A 27,391-nucleotide genomic window follows, 5' to 3' on the forward strand; every position below is an offset into this window, starting at 1 on the left:
CACATAAACGATAAACACTACCACGATATTTTTTAAATAGAAAACGATCCAATTAAGAAAATAAATATGCTAATTAAATTTGTCATATAAAACAATCATATTCAAAGACATGAAAATATAAACTAATTCAGAAATCATCTAGATCAAATCTTTTAATTTAAATAACATTTAGAACATACATCTAAAATGATATTGTATATTTGACAAATTTATAAGATTAATTAACTAAAAATTTAAAGCTAAAAAATACTTGATTTAATTTTCAATATTTTTCTATCTTAAACCACTCAAAATAAGGTTATTTGAGTTTTTCAAACATAAATTTTATTCCTCAACAATGTACAGATATTTTCTCCACAATTTATGAAATGCTTATCCTCAATGAGAAAAGATTGTGATGAAGACTCATGCACATATACAATATGTAATAAGCTAATTAAAAGTCTAAATTTTTGGAAGATGAGGTTTGGAATCTAACAAGTATATGCCTAAACAAATTCAATATGATTGAAACTTGGAGACATCAATTCATTTAAATACAAATACAAAGTAACCATTCTAAAAAAACTCTCTTTTAAAATGTCACAATGTCTTTTAAACCACAGCTCAATATTTAATGCTCGCATAACACGTATGAGTTTTACAACGTTATTAGATCAAGTGTAAAATATAAATATAGTTTAACAATTAATTTGCAAACAAATAACTTTATATATATGATTAAAGTAGAGTACCCACATTCTTTGAAATTAAACTTTATGTTTAAGCTCAAGAAAGATGAATGATGGTGGTGAGAAAATAAATGATGAATACACCAAATACATACATATGCAAAGTCACCAAAATTAAAACACTTAACATACTTGACCGATATTCTAGATACCCCAAAACTATAGAGAAGATTCTAATGGATCTTTAACATGAATCAAAATCAATTTTTACATAATCTCCAAAGTGGTGAGACTCATGCTGATAATGTGTTATAAAATAAAGAATAAAGAAACTAAATAAGAACAATTAAACAAGAGAATGAAGAAAAGAGAACGAAGAAAAGAGTAGATAACAATTAAACTCAATTATTGTGTATCTTACAAAGGCACCACATACCTCTATTTATAGGACATGTCATGGTGTGGAGTTACATTATGAAATTCAATGGGATGAATGTTACAACATGGAATTGAGGAAGAGTTATAAGAAGATTGGTAATCTATTGTAGGTTATAGATATCTCCATGATTATCTTTACAATAAAACCAACCTTATCATACTCGACTTGTTGTAGCATATGTCAACAATTAAGAGGACAGGGTTTCAAGTCCCACTAAAATGTTGTTTAACTAAGTAATAATAACAAAACAAGATCATTCCCATTTCCATTTCACCTATAAGTTATAATTTCCATTCAAGAATATATAACGTCCCCATCTCAAAATAAACAAAATAACTCAAAACTGCTTCTGACTTCATTACAAGTTTACAACATCATAAAGTCTGAACTCAGATGGCTAAATTTACAGCATAAATTTTCTAAAGCTCTATTGACTTCTAACAACTGTGACCAAGAGAGACCAGAGACTATATTTAAATTTTAAACAACTTGGGTTTAATGCACAACATCACATGATGAACATGGACAAAGTAATTATAGAAGTAGAAAGGCTGAATAGTGTTCACATGGATTGCTTAGTTTTAAGTCTAGACGGATACCATAACATTATCATCATAAACCATCGTTATCCCTCTGATTATCCGCTGCGTTCGCCATCAAAGGCAAGGATGGGTGTGATTCCATGCGTGGAAATAATAATTTTAGACGAAATGCATCAACTCCATTCAAGTAATAATGGAAGAGCCGTTTCGCCCTGATAAACCCCAGACGACCATATAGAGCAAGCGCTCCTTTATTAGTAACTTCAGCTTCTAATGTGACCTAAAGACAACATCAGGTGGTAAGTTAGTATATGTCAACTTTCTCTGTAACAGAACATTCCATTACTAAAAACACAGATAAGAAAGGAGAGCAAACAAGTAATCCTCTCTTGCAAGGTCGAAGAGATTATAGAAAACAGTTCCAAATGGTGAAGCTAATATAAGAAGAGTGATTGCAGACTTGAATAAAATGAGAAAAGTAACACAAAAAGTCTGAGAACATCACCAAATGAGGTTTAAGTTTTAACCATGTTTGTTCAAAAGATCTTTGATTGTCATTTGAATGGGTGAGAGAATAATCATTGTAGTTAGCATCTACTTGAACAACTCAAAACATTAAAAGAAAACGATAGCCAAACTATTTTACAGAAATAAACTGAACAAGATACCACTTGGTTCAAGTTGTCAAGTAAACAAAAAAGAAATGTACAGCCCAAGAAAGTATTACTGCAGGTAAATATTCAACAGAAGCCGTCAACCGCTCAAAGTCAGGTCAAGTTCCACTATTTCCATACCATCAATTCAGCATAAAGATAACTCCCAAAGAAGACTCGGGTAGGTAAATTTGAGCTACATCGAAAACAATTTAGTATTCTAAATTGATTGCCTTTTCTCATTTAAACCGAGAGTGTTGAGAACAAGTTATCAAATCAACAAATCCTACGTGATCGTTAACTAGCTCTAATCTACATCATTAGAATGGAGAGACTCATAAACAGGTGACCTTCATTCTTCCACACCTTAAACCTTCTTCGTTAAGATTACGAGAGAAAACAGATTCTCTGCTAGTTTGATCAATTGTACCAGCACATTAACACCCAAAACATTTTAACTTCTTTAATTCACCTATTGGATTTCTTTCATACCTTTGTAATATTACCAATGCTTTAGCTGTTTATATGTATGCTTAGTATTCATGTCAATATTATTCGTTGCATTTTTTTTTCCAACTCTTTATATGGTCCCTTTCCGAAAGATCTTATATTTGATTCAATACATAGAAATCAAGATCATAACAGTTTAACCAAAAGTATTTGATAGTTAGGACATTCAAAAAAATGCTCAATAACTCAAAGTAGGCAGCTCCAAGGAGTTTCAAAGGTCTTAATTTAAAGGTCTTTTACCCATAGACTACCCAACCTTTGGGTTTTGTTTAAATAAATTCATCACTACTTTAAAGTTTAAATAATTACCTTTAAATCCTTTTCCTATATTCCATTTTATCCATTATCACCAAACGAAGGCCAACTTAATACTGAAATATACAAGGTTCAATTACTAAACATGTTAACAATTAAAATTTCCGTAGTAAATGATATTGTAGTTATCTTATATGAATTAATGACTTAATATCATGGGTAGGAATAAAGGCAATTTTCTTTCCAACTGTCATATGAAAGGTATTTGCTGAGATTGAAACTAGGCTTGATGGAAGTAGAGGTTTCCAAATCCAACTTACTAAGCATTGCCAAATACGCACAGGGTATAGAAAGGCATCTTATTTTGAAGAGAGCGCTTAGGATTTAAAGGAGATGACATAACAAGTATAATAATGTAGATGATGCAGAGCAAGTGCATGCTCAAGTTTTCTTTCTCTCTAAAATGTGAAATTAGTTGATTATGCAGGCTGTACAGCCATCCACTACTAACTTACAGTTGAGTGATTTGACTAAGAAAGTAAGAAACCAATCACAATAATATAGAGAAGAGAACTCATAAGTTATTTGTTTTAACTCCTTCAATGAAAGAAAATAAATATTGGCTCACACATATGACAGAGGAAATACCATAGTTGATGCCGACATACCTCATCACAGCCTGATTCCATCATGACTTTTATAGACCTCGTGACTAGCTCTGAAGCTACAATACAGAGAAAATAGTTATGAGAATGAAGATCTACAAACTCTAATAGGTTTATAACAATAGAAAGTGTATTAAAAACCAATTTAAAATGGAAAAACATTATGAAGTAATATCAGTGTTACGCATATAAATAAATGATGTTCTAGTCAAAACTAAAGAAATATAAATTTGGGATTATCCCCAAGAGTAAATCAGGCATTCTTGACAAAGAGCATTGAATAGAAGCTATTCTAATAATGTAATCCTAATCTAATAACATTGAGATCTAAGAGTAAGTAATACAAATGAATCTTCCAAAAAGAAATTACAGCAACAAATAAATGGGGCCATTGATAAATCCATGTTACAAAGAAAAACTTAACCATAAACTTCAATTATAAGACATCACAAAAAATGAGCCACTCTCGAACACAGGTGAGAAACAATCTCTTCACAGAAACCAGAGAACAAAAAGATTACCAATGCCTTCTCCTCTATAGGGCTTGATGACAACCAACATTGCAATGTACCCTCTGAAAGTCCCCCGATGCTCCCCCATCTTACAAACCACCGTCCCAACACACTTTCCTCTATGAAATGCCTGAGGAAACAGCAAAAACGGAAATTAAAAGGAATGGCGACGATCATGATCTAATTGGTCAGAGATTTGAGACAAAAGACAGATTAATACCAGGAATGAAAGTTGAGGCCAGAGGTAGACGAAGTAACGATAAGTGAATATGGAGTAGGGTTCGCTGAGTTCTTGATCGACAAGATTCATGATAAGAGGTAAGTGATGCTCACCGCCATAGCTTACGTACTCTATCTCCGATGCATCAAATTGAACTTTCCTGGTTTCTTCTTCTTCTACCACGCCATCCAATTTCGATTCCATTCTCTGTTCCTTCACGGCAGAGGAGTTCGCCGGAGACTGCCGCGTCGCCTGAAGGAATCCGGCGGAATTTTGGGGTATTAAACTTGAATGGCCTGCGAAATATTGGAGCCTACAATCCCCGAAGATATTTGATTAATTTGTTTTAATTATTCTAATTACCAAATTGTTCTATTTTATAATGCGACCCTTTTTAAATGTACCAAAATCTGTCATCTCATTGCTATATTCATTTCATTTATTTCAATTTAATCTTCTTCACATCTCCGTTTCGTTTTCGATTATCGATTATTGACGTTTTTCAACACGAACTCGATTACATTTTAGGTTTTTAAATAACTTCAAAACATTACAATTTTAAACGTACGTTATGATATTTTGTTATATTTGTAAATATTTTTAATATATTTTTAAAAAAAATTATCAAATAAAAGTTTAACATTAGTTTTCAACTAAATATTTTAATTTATTGACATTTTCTTTTAATTATGTTTGAACTCAGTCGTATTGTCTAAGCAAAGCTTTAAACTAATTAACCATTTCATCTCTAAGACAAATGATTCAATCTACGTCTTTGTAATTATTAAATCAACAAGATCAAATCGACCTATTTCTAACTTTTACACTGAAAAAGGAAAAAGAAAAAATATTCTTTTTTATTATATTTATGTTTTATGTTAATTCTAAAACACTTATTAACTTATTAAATCAATATAATTGTCATTTTATATTGATAATTGAGAAAGTTTGTACTCGTATTTTAAAAACTAAAATAGACCTGGCTAATAGCAACGATCATAATGTTCAAGTTAACTCACGCTTTCTATTAGCTTAATTTGCTATTTAATTTGTGATGTAATATGATTCCAATAATTTTAAACTTTTCATATGGCCCAAGTATGACAAAAATAAATTAATTTAATTGAATAGATTTTAAAAAGAAAATATTGTAATTTTCATTTAATTACACAAAGAAGAATTGGTCATTTATTTATTTTTATAGTTGAAGAGAAGAGATTTGAATTCCAGAAGGATGTCCAATAAAATCACACTTCTCAACCTAAAATTTTGTTCCTCTCCACATTTCAAAAACTCACATGATCTATCATTTCATGAACTTCTAACACAAACAACTCCCACTTAACTTCAAATATATATAATATTTTCAAATCTCATTTTAATTTAGTCAATAAATTTATATTTTTGTTAGTTTTTCTTTTCAAGGAAATTAATTATTATTTATAATATTCATAATACTAGCTTTTACTCATACTTTCACTTTTGTTCTATTTAATTCTCTCTTCACTTTTATAATACCTGTTTTAGATTGAAAATATTCTTAAAACAACATTTTCTATATTTATTAAACAACATTTTAAAATATTGATCACAATCTAAATATTAATTACTTTTTAGGAAATCCGATGAAAATATCCATATCTACAAAATTATTAAAACAAAAGTTTAAAAATAGATTTAAATAAGTAAACAAACATTTTATAATTATCGTTTATTTTTAGGTTTTCTAAACATTTTACAATATAATGGTTATAATAATCAATTTTGTCGTAGTTGAAATTTTTCTAAAATATGTTAGATATGAAATGGTAGGTAGGCAATTGGAATAACTCGTTTGAATACGTAAATCTCTAATTCTTAGTCACTAATCTCCAAATCAATATGGTTTCAACCTAAAGATTAAGTTATGTTAGAGTGTAGATTGTGTTAAAATCAAATATTCTTAAACAAAAAAAAATGTATTTCTCAACCACAGTCCCACTTGAATGTTAATAACCCTAAAACTCAATTTATTATAATTGGACTAAAACAAGCTAATAGCATTGCATTGTAAAGAATAAATAATTAGCCCTAACTAAAATGTAATAATAGAGAAGGATAAAATTGAAAAATACTAAAATTAAATAAAATATAAATAATAGTTCGATCTTTGGGCAGTTCATATCACGTCTTTAATCAGTTTTGAATTAATTTAATATTTAGTTTTACATTTTTATGTCATTATTAGAATTTATTTATTGTTATATATTGAAAAGTAAAATAAAATATTAAAATATTAAAATTTCAGCTTAAAAAATGGAACAGAATATAAAACATCATTAAATAGGGCTTAAACGGCCAATGTATTTGTACCCGAAAGAAAACGGCCCATGTATCTTTTTGTAGGAAAGAGAGAAGATTACGTAAAAATTGTGGAATAAAACTTAAATTATGTATTCCTCTACAAAATATAAACTACATACAGTTTTGTTCTAATACTTAGATATATGGAGATTTTGAAATTTACTATCATTTAACTTTTAATATTGTCTTTTGTTGATCGGTAAACACGTTTCATCTATTGAATGGAGTTAATATATACGAGGTTGAGGTTAATATGGGTTGGAGTTGATAATTGTGTTTAAATTTAGAGTTAGTGTGAGGCAAAGGGTTCATAAGTGTTCAACTTTTTATTTAATTATTATTAAAATTTTAATTTAATTTTATATGTATCTAATAAATATTATATTGTGAAATTTATAATGATTATATGAGGTGTTAGATGCAAAATTGAAAGCTTATAAATGCTTTAAAATCAATTGATTAGACGTAATATCCAAATTAGCTTAAACATCTATTAGATATTATTTTAAAAAGAAATGCGAAAAGATTCCTAAACATAAAATCCACTTTTTTAAAATATAATGTAAAATTTGAAAGATATTTCAAAAATAGGTTGTTGCAAAACTATTTTTAAAAATATGTGATTTGAGGTGAAATCGTGTACCCGTACACGACTTCCATAAAGTGGACCCTACCACTACACTCGGCCTCACATATTTTTATTTTCTAATTATTTATATATGTGGGTCCCACATATTCCATTTTTTCTATTATTTATATATATACTCACATATAATAATATATATATTAAACGTTCAAATTCTAAAAATATATTTCTTTATTAAATTAATTTATTTTTTTATTTTTTTCTTTATTTATATTTAAATATCTCAATCATCAATTTTTCTTATTAAATTCATTTTTTCTAATTTAATTTAATTATTACTTAATCGAAATTATACATTTTTTTTTCAATGTTCAATATTTTTTTTAAAAATCAAATATTAACAAAATATGTTATTAAAAAATATATTAAACAAATGAACATAGTAATTAGAAGAAGTTGAAGTTCCTCAAAATAATAATAATAATAATCAATCAATGCGCGTTACTAATTGAATAAAAAAAATTAATGTATATATATTAAATATCTCAATCTTCAATTTTTCTTATTAATTCATCTTTTTTAATTTAATTTAATTATTTCATAACCAAAATTATATATCTTTTTCTGATTTTCGATATAAAAAACACATATATTAACAAAAACATGTTATTAAAAAATATATTAAACAAAACAAAATAATAATAATAATCAAAAGAAGTTGAAGTTTACTCTAAAAATAATAATAATAACAAATTTGCAATCGAAAATTATTCGTTAAGTCTTTAATTTGTAATCGAACTAATTCTTGTTTTTTTCTTTTGCCGTAAACATTAACTTTTTTTATTCAATTACCCATGTGCATTGGTGGCTACAAGTGTTATTATTATTATTTTTAGTAATTTCAACTTCTCTCAATTATTATTGTTACTACTTTTATTTGTTTAATATATTTTTAATAACATATTTGTGTTAATATATGAATTTTTTTAAAAAAAATTGAAAATTGGAAAAAACAGATATGTATAATTTTAATTAAGAAATAATTAAATTAAATAAAAAAATGAATTTAATAAGAAAAGTTGAAGATTGTGTTATTTAAATATAAAAAAAGATAAAAAGAAATAAAAAAATGTGGGACCTAGTATAGTATATATATAAAAATAAGAAAAAATAGAAGAGATGGGGTTATTGTTAAAAAAGATCCTATTAGAAACTCAAAAGTACATTTTTATTCTTTTATACTAATAAATAAATATTAAAATATTACTTTTGTTAAAGTACTTTTGAATGTCCCAATTTTCTTTGAAAAATGATGCCCAATTCAATCTTTGTCCCTTAACAAATCTTAAAAATTAGTTTATTGGATTTGTTACTTGTTAACATTTAGTATATGTTAGCTTTTCTAATTTCAACAAATTTTAGAAACATATTTATATTATGTTATTTTAATATCATCCTTGTTCAACTAATTTTAATATAAAAAAAACTAGTTAAAATATTGTTTTCGAAAGTAGAGACTAAAACGGTATTTTAAACTCTAAGCGAGTTAGACGTTGTTCTTCTACATTTGTCCCTCGTTATTCGACTTCAAAACAAAGATACATGCATGTTTAAGAATAAACATACAAAATGAAAAGTTTACCGTTCTATTAAATGTAAAATTCAAATTTATACCTACATATAAAATATAATATATATATTAAATAAGTTCATTATGATTTAATAACTGTTTGATTTTATATTTACATTACTTCCACCTTTTTTTCTTTTGTTTTGTTATCTGCTTTTTAGAAGTGTTTTAAAAAAACGAAGTAATTATAGATTTTATTTTTAAAATTGACTGAATTCAAATCTTGTAATTAAGAAAGATTAAAACCATAATAGAAAGGGTATAAGAAAACAAATACAATTTTTTTTAATCCATGAGCTCAAGTTGTTTGGTTTTTGGTTTGGCTTTTATATTTTAAAAACTGAGCCTACAAATATTGCTTCCATCAATTATATTTTAAAAACAATATGTTCTATTGTTTACTATTAAGAAATTTTTATAAAAACAATAAAGCCCAAATTGAAAACTAAAAATTTAAAAGTTTTTACAAATTCAATTGTCTACTGTCACCTATTGTTTACTATTAAGAAACTTTTATAAAAACAATAAAGCCCAAATTGAAAACTAAAAATTTAAAAGTTTTTACAAATTCAATTGTCTACTGTCACACGATAAAAAAATTACATTAGATGACAAAAAAAATATTTAGAAAAAAAATTCATAACACTTTTTTTTTTCTCATATTACAATTTTAGCAAATATAATGGTAATCAGTTTTTAAATTTATTATTTTTACAATTTTAAAAATGTCTTTATTATCATAATTTTTTTTTTGTTGCTATTTTTGTATTCTCCTAAAACGAACGAAAGACATAAATTAAAAAAAAGAAAGAAAAAGACTAAATCTTATTTCGGTCAAATCATCCAAATTCACTTAAAAAATATTTTATATGTGTGAGGAAAGTGAAAGACACGTCCAAGTATTATTCATACTATATTATTTTAGAAAAATATCCTTTTAGTTTCTAAACTTTAGATCTAGCTCGTCGTCCTTAAATTTTAAAATATTACACATTATAAGGTTATTGAGTAAGGTTGTTTAAGTTTTGAGTTTGAATTTCATATTAAATTCTTAAGTTTTAAAATATTACAATTTTAAGTATGACATTTGAATTTTGTTTCAATTTGGTTCTTAGATTTTAATATTCACGTTTATGACTTCAAATTTTCACTTATTTTCTATCATCATCGTTAATGTATTAATTGTTAATAAATTAAAAATAATTAAATGATATATAATTAATTAAATTAAAAAGACATTTTTAAAAATAGCAAAATAAATTAAAATATTTACAAGTTATAGTAAAATTTTAGATTCTATCACCGATAGTCTTTTATCATTATAACATACCAATAACTATATGTGATAAAATTTACTATAGATCGTAAATATTTTGTAAAAATTTTGATTTTTAAAAATTCTCCTAAATTAAGTTATTTTCATACTTTTAAAATGGAATTTAAAATTTTAGTTCGTAATTATTTGAATCAATTAATAAAAATATTTGAAAGAGAGTATTTAACAAAATTTTGAGATTAAAAATGTAAAAGGTTGGAATATATAGGAACGCTAGATTTTGAAACTATTGATTATTAAATTGAATGAAAGAATGATATAAAAGCTAAACATCCTACAATATATATAGTAAATAGAAATTAGACGAGGATGAAAAAAATTAAATAGTGAATATTATTTTGAGGGGGAGGGGGTGAGAGAGAGAGAGATGACGGAGAGTCCAAAGTGAAAGGCGCCAAGAGGGCATTGATGAAGGGAAGAAGCGATGAGTAGAAGTGGTGTGTTACGAAGGAAGCAAAATGTAGAGAGAGTATTATTACCGTAACTAAGTGTATTAATAAATAAAAAGAAAATTTAAAAAAGAAATAGTGGTGTAAGTGGTAAGTGGTATTTGCATGCAAAGTCAGAAGTTTAGTTCCACATGTAACCCTCATCTTCTTCCCAACTTTCATCCCTCTTCACCGTCCATCCGTCTCTCATTTTCTGGACGAAAACTCTCCCTCTTTTCTCCCTGCTCTCTTCTTCAAATTCACTTAACCAAACCAAAACCATGGTTAACTAAACTATATATTTTCATTTTTAATTCAACTTATTCATCTTTTCCTTTTTTCCTCCTCCTTCATCATCAACCCTTCCCTTCACATTTGTCACTCATTATATACCATCTCTCTCTTTTTAACCATTCCCCAACTCTCTATATTTCTTCACCCACATCTCCCTTCTCCTCTCCTCATCATCCCTTCACTTCCAAAAATAGCACATTTTATCCTCTCTCTCTCTCATCATGATGCCCATTTTGGATCAACAACCTCTCCTCTTCCCCGCCGTCGATGATCTCTCCTCCGCCGTCCCCGCCTTCGCTTCCACCCCTCTCCTCCGCAAGAAACGTATGCCCAGAAACCGTCGCCCTTCTTCTTCCTCCTCCTCCTCCTCCTCCTCCAATCTTCCTACTTTCTCCTTTCCTTCTTCTTCCTCCTCCTCCACTCCCCACCTCCCTTCTCCTCGGGTACTTTCTCTCTTCTCTTTTTTTTTCTAATTTTATTTCTTTATCTACTTATTTCTACTCTACCCTTTTTGGGTTATCTCACAATTCACTTAGCCCTACACATTTACCACATACCTAAGATCATCATCATCATCATCATTTAACCTTACAATTTTTAACTCAATATTATTTTTTATTAATACACTAAATTATTTTACTAAATTTAAGTTGTGTATAGATTGTTTTACTAATGTCAACTAGCAAGCTGGAGTACTTCATCCATCAATTTATGTATAGGAAAAGTAATTAACTAGAAGCAAAAATCAAATGAAAAATACAAAGTTTCTCGTTTTATTTACTTATTATATTTTTCATGGTGCAAAAAAAGAAAAAGGTCGTGGCTTAGGGTAAGCTGGTAATTTAAGTAGAATATGGAGGTGAATTAATTAAGCCTTGAGATTTTGTATGGCAACCTAAATAAAGTAGTTTTTGAAGACGACGACACCAAACAAACAAAAAGAGACATACCATATATATATATATATATATATATATATTATTTTAATTACAATAATCCAAACATCTTTTTTTTTTCACTATTTCTTCCTTTCTTATTATTTTTAAAAATGTTGTTTTTATTTACATTATGTCCCAGACAATCTAGTTTCGAAGAAAGTGAATTTGTTTCCTTAATTAATAAATAATTTAATTCTCTCTTCTTCTTTTAATTTTTTTTCTCCTACTTTTTCCTTCTTTTGGTTATGTTTTCGATCCTAATGTTGGATTTTTTGAGATGGTCTTGTTGGGGGCAGTGTCATTGCTATTTCAAAACACCATGTTTCTTCTAGAAAAAAAAAAAAAAGTAATAAATTTGATTTTGATATGGTTTTCAAGTTTTATACTTCATTATTTGATTCAATCGACCTTCAAGTAATTTATTTGAGAAATTTAAAGAAAAAGAATATATAAAATAACATGTTTTTGTTTTAAACAGCTATCTATGATGTAAATAAATTAAATAATTTGATTGTAAAAGAAAAATTGGTGTTTGTAATTTAAATGAACAGGTAATTGACCCAAGGAAGCTGAAGTTTCTTTTTCAAAAGGAGCTTAAGAACAGTGATGTTAGCTCTCTCAGGAGAATGATACTCCCAAAGGTTTTGTTTTTTGTTTTTTGTTTTTTTTTTAAATTTTTTATATTCATTTGATTAATTTAGATAAATATATACATATATAATTAATTAAGACGTAGCTATAAATATTAATTAGAGTTTTGATTAGTTAATTTAACTTTTCAGAAAGCAGCTGAAACTCACCTTCCTGCTTTGGAGTCTAAAGAAGGAATGATGATCACCATGGATGACTTGGATGGGGTGCATGTCTGGAACTTTAAATACAGGTTTTGTACTTATAAATAAGATTTTATTTCCCTTTTATTTTCCTTTTGAAATATATTCATCTTCTTAGCTTATGATTTTACTTCTTTAATAATGATACTCGATGATGTACTCAATAATATGCAATTATTTGCAATTATTTGGTGATGAATTTTGCAGGTTTTGGCCAAATAACAACAGTAGAATGTATGTACTTGAAAATACTGGTAAGCTTTCTTGATTCTTCAATTTATTACTTATAATTAACTCTACACACATTTTGAAGAAAAAGAAAAGGATGAATATTGTTTTCTAGTTTTTTTTCATTACTTTTCTCGAAAAAAAAATAAATTATAAGGCAGTTGACAAAATCAAAACAAGACTATATATATGTGTTTTGTTTAATTCTTGGGTTTTTATTAGAATCGGAAAATATCATAATCTAACATATATAGATATTAAGTACTTTCTTTGTTGTGGTATTGGGTTTTCACAGGAGACTTTGTCAATGCTCATGGCTTGCATCTAGGAGATTTCATCATGATTTACCAAGATTGTGAAGAACATAACTATGTAAGTTAAATTCATATATATTCTTTCTAATAAGTAAACTCATAGCAAGTTTTTGTCCACAATTAAAGAGATTACCACTCTTACAACATTTGGTTTCAAATCGTTCCAATTAAAAACACACTAATGCATTGCACATAATTTGAAAGTGTGTGCAAAATAATTAGGGTTGAGAGGGTTATAAGTTTTCAGATAATGTTCCTTTTTTTCTCTCTTGGCAATGCATTTCCATAGGTGATTCAAGCAAAGAAGGCTTCCGAGCAAGAAGTATACACCGACATAACAACAAATGATATTGTGATCAACAACGATGACATTGTGTTTGAAGACTTCGATGCTAGCAAAGCGGCTAGCTCCATATATGTGCCTAGTCCAAGCATGGAACATCCTGTGTCGTCGTTCATCTATGACACTAGTTGTGCCTTTGACAATGATTCCCCTTTCGACTTTATGACTGGATCAATGACCAACTACTCAAGAATGGGAGCTCTCGAGGGCTTTGGATCGGTCGAGAACTTGTCTCTCGACGATTTCTACTGAGAGAGACTGCACAGCTACATAATAAAAGAAGCTTAAGAAGCTTTAAGCATGGGTTTCACAACATATGATCAAATATTTAGCTAGAAAAAAAAATCGTTTGGAGGACGTGTGAAGAGGCTTAACTTGATGTTCGTACTGTCTATTTTGGTACAATACACTGTTTTATTTCGGTGCTAAAATGTCACCCATGCAAGTTTGTATAATAAAAGAATGTCAAGCTCTAAGTTGTTGCCATTGTGTGTTATACATACTTTTATTTTAACTTTCTTTTCATAATAAAAGCTTCTTTTACTGTCTCAGATATTTGGATTTTTAACTTAATTTGGTCAATTATGTATATATATTTCAATTGAGTTAATCCCAAGGAGTAGATGTTGAGAAGGTGATCATATATTGATATACATCAGTTGCCAATTTTTTTCATAATTTCACTCCATCATCTTTATTCTGTCACAAATCATCTTTATTTATTTAAAAAAAAAATCAATTTATTCTTTAATATGAATGATTTGAGGAATTTATTCTTTAGTATCATATATGAATGATTTGAGGAATTTATTCTTTAGTATGAATGATCTGAATGATCCCGAAGAAAACACAGAGATAGGTGCATCTTTAGTATGAATGATCCCGAAGAAAACACAGAGATAGGTGCATCTTTAGTATGAATGATCCTGAAGAAAACATAGAGATAGGTGCATCTTGAGATTCATCCAAGTATACTGCTCTTAAATTTATGAATTTTTATGATGTTCTTAAACTTTCACGTTTGTGTCTAAGTAAATCTTTGGTATATTTAAGATTTAAAAAAAAATAAAAAAAATTAACACTTTGTGTTTAATTGAAACTCATAACTGTTTTGAAATTTGATGACTAGCCGTAGGTTAGTGAATTTGATGAAAAATATTTAGTATACCTGAGAAATTTAATTTTAAGAGAAATTTGTTTGAATCCTCAAATTTGTTGAATCCTTAATGACAAATTTGAAGATCCTGTACCCTAAACATTTTTTTCATAACCATCCACTAAACCTTCCTATCTAAAAACATTTTGGAAAAGTATAATGATGTGTAATAATAAAAAGAAAAAAAAACTCAACAAATAATTAATTACCCTTCAAGTGAATGAGGGATTCTACTCAAGAGTTTAAATTAATCACTTTTACCTTAATTTTATTATAGATATGCTTAAATTTCTTTTTTTTTTTCCTTGGTCACTTTTAGTCATATAAAACTTTTATTCATCATATAAATTTTATACGATAAGCTTTCAGGTGTTCAAATTCAATATAGTCTTGACAGCATGTCTACGAAGTGAAGATCTTCAGTGCTCTCATATATTTAACTTATGTTTTTTTTATCTTTTATTACTCTCTAATACTTTATCCAAAAAAAATTTTTGACCACTATGATAGGTTTAAATTACGTTTTGATTGCCCCTAATACTCCCTAATACATCATCTATGCATTTTACCCTAAAATTAGAAGAACCCTACCTACATGGTTGAGACACCCTCTTGTGCCCCTCAAATAATTATCATAGTCTCACTTATTTTCCTCCATCTTTATCTTTTTGTTTTTTTTATTATTATTATTATTATTGTCTTCTCATAGTATCATGTGTCAATCAATTCTCTCTTCTTCTCCTTTTAATTTTCATCTTTTTTTATAACTTTTTCTAATTTAAAAGCTTTCAATTCTTGTTTAACTTGGTAAATTTTAATCATATAGTTTAGAGAAAGTAAAACTATATAGACTTTTAATTTTAATTACAAAATTTTGTCAAACATTAAAAATTAAGTTCTACCTTCCACTAAATTTTAACACAGTTTTTTTTTTTTTTGTAACTTTTTTTAAAAAATTCAAAATCAAATACATTCAATTTTATTACCATATTTATGAAAAATCATTATTGATCTAATTAATTAACCTCTTTTCAACTATACAAATGTATAGCAGTAATTTGGTAATAAATAAATAAAAAAATTCACTCACCATGGTTGACATTATTAAGGATTAACTATAATATAACTATCATTTTAATTGTCACGTGTGAAATCGTAATTAAAGTAAACTTGGTTCAACGAAATTCAACTCAAGTATCTTGTTATTGTTATTAACAAAAAAAAAAAGGTATTGCATCACGAATTATACATCGTTCGATAATATTTAGATTTATCCACGTATTATCTTTCTAAAAAAACAAAATTTAGCGCATGATAAATGATAATGCTACAAATACATTAGAGTATTTTTTTCATAATTTAGAGTGGATGCCAACAAATTTTGTTTCCCAGAAAAAAATTAAAATAAAGTTTGAATTAAAAATGTAGAAGAAACAATGGGTAATATTTGTTATGTGTGAAACCACGTGAGTTGTAGAACACATGAATTTTCATTGGAAAAGAATATTAAATCACAAAACTTCTACCCTAAAATTCATGCTTCTATAGATCCCTAAAATTCTTGTCCAAACAATTTCAACAATACTTTTCAAAAGGCCTTCACAAATCACTAATCTACAAATTTCTTTTTTTTTGTTTATAATTTTTTAATGGTTAAGATATTAATACAAAAATCAGAATGAATTGAACTGGAATAAAAATAATTTAACGATTTTCCGTTTTGATATTTATGAAACAGAAACTATGCCAAAAAATTTAGGTTAAAAGATAATATAGCATTTAAAAAAGATGAAAAAATTGAAAATTGAAAGGTAGAGTTGATATATTATTTGGGTTCGCCTACTTCCTTCTAGGATCTAAAGGCTATGAAAGTTGGACGTTTGATGGAGAAAAATCTTAGTTTAAGAATTCCATTCAAATGATAAACAACTAAGAAACATAAAATCGGATTAACAACATTACAACATTCAAAAACTAAGGTCGAAAGTTGCTCATAAACTAAGGTCTAAACAATGAATCCATTCTCACTAGGGATTCAACCTACCACTTGATTTCTCTTAGTATAACCACATCTTTTCAACAAGATGCCACAAATTATGTGGCATTATTCCCTTGTAGTTTGAAATCTCTAACAAAATCACACGTTAAATGTGAATCTCACCAAAATCTCAGCAAAATATCATGATTTTTTCATATTGATTCAGATTATCTGACACACTTTTCACACCTGTTTTTTTCCCATAAATACCAACTTTCACCTTGATTTTAACCGTATCACGTTTATCTGACCACCTGACACATCATGCTAATCTCACCTGACGCACTGGAAGAACTGTTGCTTGCTCCCGTTATAGTCTTGACCGCATGCCTTACAGGTGGAGATCATTCCCTGTTAGTTTGTTTTTTCTTTTGGAGAGGAGAGAGCGTTGTTTTGTTGTTTCTTCTTTTTGAGAGAAAACTCTCTTCTGTTTTTTCTTTTTCTTTTTTAAGAGAAAATATAGAATTCATAATCATGCTTTATCATTCCCATTAATTTGAATTCATAATCATGGTTTATCATTCCCATTAATTTGTTTAATGATTAATTTGTTTTTTTTTTCTTTTGGAGAAGAGGGAGCGTTGTTTTGTTGTTTTTTCTTTTTGAGAGAAAACTCTCATTTTGTTTTTTCTTTTTCTTTTTTGAGAGAAAATATAGAATTCATAATCATGGTTTATCATTCCCATTAATTTGAATTCATAATCATGGTTTATCATTCCCATTAATTTGTTTAATGATTAATTTGTTTTTTTTTTCTTTTGGAGAGGAGAGTTTTGGAGAGGAGAGAGCGTTGTTTTGTTGTTTTTTCTTTCTGAGAGAAAACTCTCTTCTGTTTTTGAGAGAAAATATAGAATTCATAATCATGCTTTATCATTCCCATTAATTTGTTTAATGATTAATTTGTTTTTTTTTTCTTTTGGAGAGTTGTTTTTTCTTTTGGAGAAAAAACTCTCTGGTTTTTCTTTGGAGTGAAAATATAGAATTTCCTGATCATGATTTATCATTCTCATTAATTTGTTTTTTTTTTCTTTCTTTTGGAGAAAAAACTCTCTGGTTTTTCTTTTGAAGAGAAAATATAGAATTTGCTAATCATGATTATTTATCATTCTCATTGATTTGTTTAATGATTAATTTGTTTTTTTCTTTTCGAGAGAGTTGGTTTTTCTTTCTTTTGGAGAAAAAACTCTCTGTTGGAGAGAAAATATAGAATTTCCTAATCATGGTTCGGTTGGAGAGAATTTCGAAATCATGATTTTAATTTGTTTTTTCTTTAGAGAAAAAATATCAAATTTTCTAATCATGATTTATTGGGTTAATGATTAATTTGTTTCTCTTTTGGAGAGAAAATATGTAATTTTCTAATCATGATTTGTTTAATGATTAATTTGTTTTTTTGTTTTGAAGAGAAAAGTTGGTGTGAATTTCCTAAATCTTCTTATGATTATTCATTGTTTTGCTACTGTTATTTTGTTCTCTCTTTTATGATTATTCATTGTTTTGGTAATGTTATTTTGTTCTCTCTTTTGCAGAGAAAATTTGATGTGAATTTGCTAATGATAAGATAAGAGAACCAAATGTAATATAAACATAAGATAACCAAATCTAACATAAACACAAGAGAATGAAGTAGAAAATTTCCAGTTTGTTATGTAGAATCCAATAGAAAAATCGATAGTTCATAGATTTAAAAATTGTTCAAACTAATAACGTATCAAATCCATTAGAAAATTGTGTTCGCTAATTGCGGCATCCCCGCGATATTCGAGTTGTAGAAATTAGAAAAGAACCATATAGTTTTTCTTTAAAAATAAAATAACAATTTAATTAATTTGTTCAATTTTAGTTTTAACGCTGTGAAAAGAAGGGTAAAATTTTATGGAATTTACAATAAATACATGTGGTGAAATTTGAATTTTTACTGAAATGGAACACAATTTGGAACTGGGAAATTATGATCCTGCTTTCGTTTCCTGAATTCATTGATTCTCGTTCACTTTCTTCTTCAAAACCCTAATTTTTTATTCTTCCATTGATTCAACAGTTAGTTTTCGAAGCTTCTTCAATTCTACCGGTTTTGCGCCACATTGAATGGCGGAAATTACCAATAGAGAGGAAGAGGTCGCATTTGATGCGAAGCGGAAACCTACTGATTCTTGCTTCCAACCCAAAGAGGAGCGTTCCAACAAAATTCAGAAGCTCGAAGTGGTTGAGGGTGAAGAATCCTGTAATTATGTGAACAACAATGCTGAGAATGGTGACCATAAGGGAAGTGATGAACAGGTTGATAATATTTCTTCTACGGTTCTGGAAGGGAAGGGTGACGATGGAGTTGATGGAGCTAGTTTAGATGCGGGAGATGAGGAGGAGGATTATGAGGACGAAGACGATAGTGAGGATGATGAAAAATCGAGTGCGAAAGTGGCTGAGGATCGGAAGGGGAAGGGGATTATGAAGGATGACAAAGGAAAAGGGAAATTGATAGAGGAAGACGACGACGACGATGAAGATTCCAGTGATGATGGAAGCCAATTGGATTCTGAAGAGAGCGATTTGTCGGATGATCCGCTTGCGGAGGTCGATTTGGACAACATCCTTCCTTCAAGGACGAGGAGGCGAACGGTTCACCCTGGAGTTTATTTCGCTACGGATCTGGGGAACGACGACGATGATAGCAGTGATAGCGATGCTTGAAACGTTCAAGAAGGTCAGTAAAATTCGGCAATCGAACCTTGGAGTTAGTACAACTGATATGAGTTGATGTTTCTCAGTTTTATCTTCTTTAGGGATAATGCAGCAATGTAATGAGTTACTCCAACAATTTGATTTTTAAGGTTACATGTTTTCTTGTTTTTCCACTTTGATATCGGTAGCATTGAGGATCGCTTGCATCTATGGCTTTCTTTAATACGCCTTTTTCTTAGAAGTTTTTCTTTGTAGGGGGATTGTACTCATCAATCCAATCTTAATTGTAAGCCAAAAGTAATGGATAGCAATGGAGTTTGTAACATTTGATTCTTCACTTATTGGATATGTTAGTGATGCCAAATACTCTTGCACATTGAAAAGCAGTTTTTTTGAGATTTAGAACATCTCTTCCAAGCACCAAGCATTATTGCAGTAAAAATACCTTGAGAACAATAAAATGCGTTGTTAAAGTTCAATGTTTGCATCCATGGAGTGAAAAAAGTCCTGGAAAAAGACTAACTTGATGACAATAACTTGACAATCTGTGAGGGAGAAATCCTGTTGAATGAAAGAATTAACTTTTGCATATACATTTTCACATTCTTCATCTTCAGTTTGACTGTGTTTACATTTTTCTTTTTAGCAAAAAATATGTGTTTATCTGATGGAGAAGGAAGTGTCAATTATGGAGTTTATATTGGATGTTGTTATATTCTGCTTATCAGTGCGCTTGACTATATATGCATGTGACTATGTGAGTCGTCAGTTTAGATGTGATCACCATTCTTGGTTCTATCGGTTGAGCTTGTTTATCTGGTACAACTTTATCTGTGGTGGTATGTTATGGAGATGCTGGTATGCTAACATAGTATAGTTTTTCGTTTCCTTATCCTTATGTAACTGCTTTGACATTTTTCTTCTCGTTGTTCTAGAGTATATACTCAATTTAGGGAGATGGTAGGGGGAGTAGGGTAGGGTGTAGGGAGTATGAAGTAGGGTGTAGGGAGTATGAAGTAGGGCGTAGGGGTGTAGAGTTGGAAGTTAAGAAACAATGTACTGATTTTTCATCAGAAGAAAAGAAACAATGTACTGATGGGGTGTAGGAAATACGTTAAAGATAAGAGGAGAAGGATATTGTACCAAATCCAAAAGCCACGGGGGAGGGACTAGGGAGGGAGATTGCAAAAAGATTCTTCAGTTGGTATGATCAGAAAAGACACAAAATCCTCAACCATATTAAACAACTCCAAAGTGTAGGACATTTCAGTCCTCGAAGTTATCACTTGGTTAAGTGTCTTTCCTCTACGAGAGACACTCGCCTCTCTCCTAGACAAAACTTATGCTACCCCCACTTCAAGGAGCGGTGGGGTAAATTTGAAAGAATGCAGTTATAGAACTTACTTAATACGTGATAAATGGTTTGTGGATTAAAGTAGTCATTAACACCCCCCACCCCCACTGAAAACGACTTGTGCTATCCCTTCCCAAGTAGCGGTGGGGTAATTTCAAATAAATACATGCACAAAACTTCAACTAAATGGTGGGGTTCATTAGAGTTATCTAACTATATGATAATGGTAAAAGAGTTACATGGTTCTTTCTGACAATTTCTTTAAAAGTGTAACTCCACCTTTGCCACCTAAACATTACATCTCAAATATCCAGATTCCTCTCTTGGATATTGCAAGTTCTTAGTTTTCACAGAGCTTGAGAAGTTATCAGACTTGGATTTTACCCTAAGACTTGTATAACTCGATAACACAAGAAGTTGTTTGAAGAAAATGTTCTAGGAAAGCCACAAAGAATAGAAGTTGCATTCAATCATCTTTTTAAGAAGCATATGACCTCTTTGATAATTGATCATTTCATTGCTATAATATAAAATTTAGATCCTAAGTGTGCTTTTCTGATCTATGATTTTGTGATCAAGAATCTCCCTGGAATCATATGGATCTAGCAATGCCTACATTTTTCCCTTTCAAGAGTTTAAAATAACATGGGTGAAAAAATGTTTAGGATATCATAATCAGTTAGTATTGCTATATGTGTTGCTGGGATGGTCATCCCATTTTAGCTGTTTAGCTTGGGAGTTGGAGGGGGGATTTGAACCATAAATGTTATGATGTATCAGATGTTTACTGTGTTTTGTGGGTTTAGAAAAATAAGAGAATCTTTTCTTTTATGTAAGAAAAGTCTAATGATCTGAAATCAGAATGGAGTAGACTTTGGATTCACTTTTCGATGCATTTTCTTTTTCTTTGCAGTTCAACAATATGGTTCGTCCTCTTTCCCTTCTCTTGTATGTCTGTACACCGACCAGGAATCTATTTAATATCAAGATATATGAACAGAAACAGATGTTTCTTTTTCCTTTCTTTTTTAATCTTTAACTTATAGAGTTGTTTTTTTAATTTAATTAATTTCTATATCGGTTCTAGTTACTTCTGTTTTTATTGATATTTATATCTCATATAATTAAAAGTAATAATTAAGTGTATTGCAATTCTTTCAGGAGATTACAAATATAGAATTTTTTTTATGTTTTTTTTTGTTAGGGAGAAACTCTATCATTGATCGATAGACTTTAATTGAACATGGGAATGAATGTATTTTACTTTATATATAAATATAAAATCTCTTGCATGGTGTTATATTTGATAATTTGTTGGCTTGATTGCTATATTTGTAAATTATCCTTTTCGTGTTTGACCTATCAACTTCACAAGTTTTTTTTATTGAGAAATCTTTCTTCCGATTTTCTAATTCTAATATATTAATTTCAGAATTCATAGTTCAACTGAATGGTAGTAAAGGATAGGGGAGTCGAGATGTGAGAGATTTGAATTTTTAAGAAAATAAATAGTTTGTAGGTTCAAATAAGCAAAACTTATTGATTATTTATGGATTTAATTAATATAATGAATCTAGACTGGTCGTTACTTTTTTAAAAGAAAGTTTTGAGACAAAAACAACGGTAACCAAGGTAGGATTTATGCCTTACTTGTTTCAAACCTATTTAATAGTATATTATTTTTCATTCCTTTTATTATATCATCAGAATATATTTAAATTTAATAACATTCTGTAAATTAAAATGTTAATCATAATCTTAGAATTTGTCTATATTTTGTTTATCACCAAATAACATTCCAAATTCTAACATAACAACAATCACTTTTCCAAATATTATTTGTGTTAAGGCTCAAGTTCTGGAAATAAAATTGAAAAAGTATTTGTTAAAAAACAACCCCACCAAAATTCACTTCCATCTTCCACAAAGAAACCCATGGGCTCCTCAACAGTGATCAATTTGAAGTTGAACCCACGGCCCACAAAAGCCTTTTCAAGTTTATACATTTTCAATATAATAGCTTTTAACTCTCTCAAGCTAAGCTATTTACAATCATGCTTTTAGTAACCCTTCCCTTCCCTTCCCTCATTTGGTGTTTTTTTTTAAAGAATTTTGATTTGTATACTCATTTCTTCAAATGTTTAGCTTACAAGTGATATATATATATATATATATATATATATATATATATATATATATATATATATATATATATATATATAGCTTGTCGTCAAGAATCATTTAGTAGATCTTTTATTATACGGTGATTTTGCTCTTATTTTATGGAGCAGAGCGAAATTCAGTCTGAATGCTACTTAATACGGATATCTAATTTTGTCATTATTGCAAGACGGTTTTGTACATCTTTTATGATAAAGTGATTTTCCTTTTCGAGATATACTTACTCCTTTGTTAGAAATTACTTATATATTATTCTAATCCAAGTAATGGTACAATATATAATTTTGAAAGAATTCAAGCATATAACTTGATTTGGATACTAGTTAATAAGTGATATCTAGCTTTTTCATCATTGTGAAATAACTATATACATTTTCTACGGTGATATATAACTTCACTCTTTAAGAGACGCACGCTAATTAGTTAGAAACGATCCATGTCCTTTTGATGGCGGGTAATTATGAAAGAGTTCAACCATCAAACAAGTCCAATTTTAGAAAAAATAAAAACTATGTTTTTATTATTTTAAACAAATAATTTTTTAATTGTTTTTCTTTTTTTCTTTTTTGTACAAAATTTGGTATGACAAATGCTTCTTAAAATAGAATTTCCAAAAATATTTCTTAAAAAAACCCCCAAAATTTATATGGTTGATTATGAAAGAGACCCCTGGCCCATCAGTCATTTGGAGTTGAACGCATGGCCCACAATTGAGCCCACAAAAAGATTAAAAAAAAAGGAAGTCATAACATTATAACACTGCGAAGCTCTTAGAATTGTGCTTCTTTGCTATCCCTTCTCAAGTGGTGGGATAATTTTGAAATAGTTTCTCTTTGACCTAAAACTCAACTTTGATGCTAGTTTGTAATCGAGGTTGATTTTTTCATCGTTGTAAAATATATTATAGGTGAATTTCTTTTTACACGATAAATTCTAAATCAATATTTAAGGTGTCTTCACTCTTTAATAGTTACTCACTTCTTTTTCTGAAAGTATATTATACTATTCATTTTACGTAATTGGAGAGACCGTTTTGAAAAACTTCGAACCCAACTTTAGTTATATGTTGGTTACCAAGTTATATTTACCTTCTTTTTTTTTTCGGAGTCATCAAAGAGCCATAGTTTCTTATAAAAAAAAAACGAGAAATAAAAATAACAAAGCAAACAAAGTAGCTTTAAAGGTAATTCTAAACAAAAAATAAAAGTTTCTTTAGAATTTAATTCCCATAAAAAATTGAAAAAATCCTATAAAAATTAAAAATCTTTCTATTAGACTTATTTAAAGTGAGTAATGTAGGTGAAATAATAATTTATCACATTAGGTTATTCTATTAGATTGAGAATATTTAATTAAGATTCTAGATTCCTAATTGTGTATAGACTAAATAGGTAGAAGTCTTTCTAGATCGATTAGAGTTTAATGATAACCTAATTGAACCAATATAGGCTATAGTCTCAAATATACAGAAAACAATAAGTTTTCGTCAATCTCATCAAGAGAAAGATCACGCTCAAGGATTGTTATTTTTTACAATTTAACTGAATATCTAAAATTAATCTATTATATAGATTTAAAATCTATCATCACGATAACACTTTCATCCACCAAAATTGAAAAATTAGAGAGAGAAAAGTCATTGGATTTCCATTAGTAAGTTAAACCCAAAAACTTATTATACATATTGTTAATAGAAGTTGATTATACGTTATATGTCACTCCCACACATCAACCTATCTTGTCAAAATGTCTCAAAGATTCTCATTCTTAATGGGTATATAATCTACTTATTGGTTGTCAAATTGCCTATAAATAGTGGTATTCAGTAGATTTGTAAGAAACACAGTATTATTGGTTGAATTTTCAAACACCTTTGAAATATTGGAAAATTTTGAAATTTTAATAATATTATTTTAGTTGTTTTTTCTTGGTTTTTTTTTTATTATATTATATTTTCTCCATATCCCCACCTAAATCATCAATTGTGAAAGGAAATAATTTGAATTTGAAAATTAAAATTTTTACTTTTAGAAAAAAATTAAATTAAACCCAATGGATTAAATTTATAAAGGCCAATTCAATATTTAAAAGAATTAAAAGGAATTGGTTTTAGAAATACTATAAAATTTGGAGCAATTATAATCTCCAACAATTTTAGAAATAATAGTTATATTTTAAAAATATATACATAAGTACAATAAATTTGAACAATTTTTTTAGTGTTAGGTTTATATTATTGATATAATTTTCATGAAAAAAAATTATTACATAAGCTAATACTTCTAATTGCTATAATTACCAACTCCCAATTTTAAGAATTTACGACAATAAAATTACAAAAATCAAATAATTTTTTTAAAAAAATAATCTCAATTTGATTTATTTCAAAAGTTAATTTATCTGGATTATTTTGTTATCTACTTCATATTAAAATTTAAAATTATTTATCTACAAATAATAAATACTCAATATTTTTCTAATAAAAAATCTTGCAAAGTCAATCTTTTAATAGTTTAATAGTATAGTATAGAACTTCATTTGGATGCTAATACAAAAAGAACGAGGGAACATAACTTCATTTGAATGCTACTTAACAATGATTAACGGTTTGTGAATTTCTTTGACAAAACTTTTTAAAGTAATCGTTAAGGTGTCTTCAATCTTCAATAGCCACTCACTTCCCTTTATGTGAAAACGACTTGTGCTATCCCTTCTCAAGTAGCATGTTGGGGTTCATTATAGTTATCTAACTTTATCGTAATGGTAAAAGAGTTATATGGTTCTCTTTATACGTGTAACTGCATCTTTGCCACCTAATCAATACTTCTTGAATATCGAGATTTCTTTTTTAAATATTAAAAATTCTATTTGCTATAATTGAGATATAATTTTAAAATTATTTGTATAAAAACAATATTATTCAAAAGAAATTTATAATACAAAATGTTTGAAAGATATCAATTTTTGTTTGGGATGCAAAATCAATTTATAGAAGGTTATTAGATTAAAAACTAACATTTTCAAAAATTTAAAATAAAAACTTTATAATTTTAATTGAATACTACAATGTGTTTGAGTATTTCAAAACAAATCCATAATTGATTAAAAATTCAAACAGGCCAAGGACGGGATAATTTTTAACTTCACCCTTTGCTCTAACTTTTTTTTATAAACACATTTTTATCCTTACATTCACACCATTCCTTACTTTTTCAGGTACCTTTTCTTTTAATTGGATTAAGACACATAATTTATAAAACAAACCTCAATTCCAACCAAATCTTTCATCTTATAAACTCACACTCACATGAATGCAAAAAATATGGATATATCGATTCAATAAAAATTGGGTGGATTCCAAACTCTTTAAAAAAAAAAAGAAATAAGACTGAAAGCTAATTTTGATATAATTAATCTTGACATAGCTCATCTCATTTTGATTAAAAAAATTTGAGATAATTTTTATTAATATCCGTAGATGGCAAATATTTGCTTAATAACCTAATTTTTTAATATACTTTTTTTTTTTTAAAAAAAGAGAGATCGGAAAAATAATTAAATTAAAATAGAAAATGTGAATTTAATAAAGAAAATTGAAAATGAGATATTTAATATATGCGCAGGAAAAAAAGAAAAAAAGAAAAAAAGAAAAATATTTGTTACTAAAAAAACAACCAAATTAAAATTAGAAACATATATTTAGGATTAAAATCTGAATTAGGATATTTAAATATAATTAAAAGAGAAAAAGGCGTGGATTTCCACCGTCAACTCATTGAAGTCGTAAACTCAGTCATGACTTCGATTGTCAACTAAGCTAAATTATTTCTTTTTTTTTTTTGTTGATACTTTTCCTTCTACCATATTTTTTAAAAATAACACTGTTAAAAAAATTGTTGTTTTAGTTATTATTATCTTATATTATATTTTCTTCGTATTCTTCTCAATTTTACAACAAAACTAATATAATTTTGTGAAAAGAAATAATTTGAATTTGACAATTAAAATTTTTACTTTTAGAAAACAATTAAACCCAATCGTTAAATTTTTGGAGACCAATCCAATATTTAAAAAGAATTTAAAAGGAATTGGTGTTAGAAATAGTATAAAATTTAGATAATTATAATTTATAACAATTTTATGAAACTGTATAGTTCCATTTAAAATATATATATATATAAATACAACAAATTCATATATACCAATTTTTGTTAGTGTTAGGTTTCTATTATTATTGATA

At 28.0% G+C, this 27,391-nt stretch overlaps 3 protein-coding genes across 3 annotated transcripts; 2 read left to right on the forward strand and 1 right to left on the reverse strand.

The window, feature by feature from the left end:
• Nucleotides 1–1,350: 1,350 nt before the first annotated feature.
• On the reverse strand, nucleotides 1,351–4,838 carry LOC101215795 (N-alpha-acetyltransferase MAK3). Its single transcript, XM_004151291.3, has 4 exons — nucleotides 4,468–4,838; nucleotides 4,257–4,377; nucleotides 3,739–3,794; nucleotides 1,351–1,932 (listed from the first exon to the last, which is right to left on the reverse strand). Exons 1-4 carry the CDS (start codon nucleotides 4,669–4,671, stop codon nucleotides 1,723–1,725), a joined length of 591 nt encoding a protein of 196 aa, XP_004151339.1. The 5' UTR covers nucleotides 4,672–4,838; the 3' UTR covers nucleotides 1,351–1,722.
• A 6,470-nt stretch (nucleotides 4,839–11,308) lies between these two features.
• LOC101222512 (B3 domain-containing transcription factor FUS3) lies at nucleotides 11,309–14,236 on the forward strand. The gene is made up of 6 exons (XM_011657897.2): nucleotides 11,309–11,527; nucleotides 12,574–12,663; nucleotides 12,805–12,905; nucleotides 13,063–13,109; nucleotides 13,379–13,455; nucleotides 13,687–14,236. The coding sequence occupies exons 1-6, from the start codon at nucleotides 11,309–11,311 to the stop codon at nucleotides 13,990–13,992; spliced, it is 840 nt and encodes a 279-aa protein (XP_011656199.1). The 3' UTR covers nucleotides 13,993–14,236.
• A 4,620-nt stretch (nucleotides 14,237–18,856) lies between these two features.
• Nucleotides 18,857–20,018, forward strand: LOC101221339 (nucleolin). Its single transcript, XM_004150690.3, has one exon. The coding sequence runs from the start codon at nucleotides 19,023–19,025 to the stop codon at nucleotides 19,623–19,625; it is 603 nt and encodes a 200-aa protein (XP_004150738.1). The 5' UTR covers nucleotides 18,857–19,022; the 3' UTR covers nucleotides 19,626–20,018.
• Nucleotides 20,019–27,391: the final 7,373 nt, after the last annotated feature.

Source organism: Cucumis sativus, chromosome 5, assembly GCF_000004075.3.
Source record: "Cucumis sativus cultivar 9930 chromosome 5, Cucumber_9930_V3, whole genome shotgun sequence".
In the NCBI taxonomy this organism is placed as follows: Eukaryota; Viridiplantae; Streptophyta; class Magnoliopsida; order Cucurbitales; family Cucurbitaceae; genus Cucumis; species Cucumis sativus.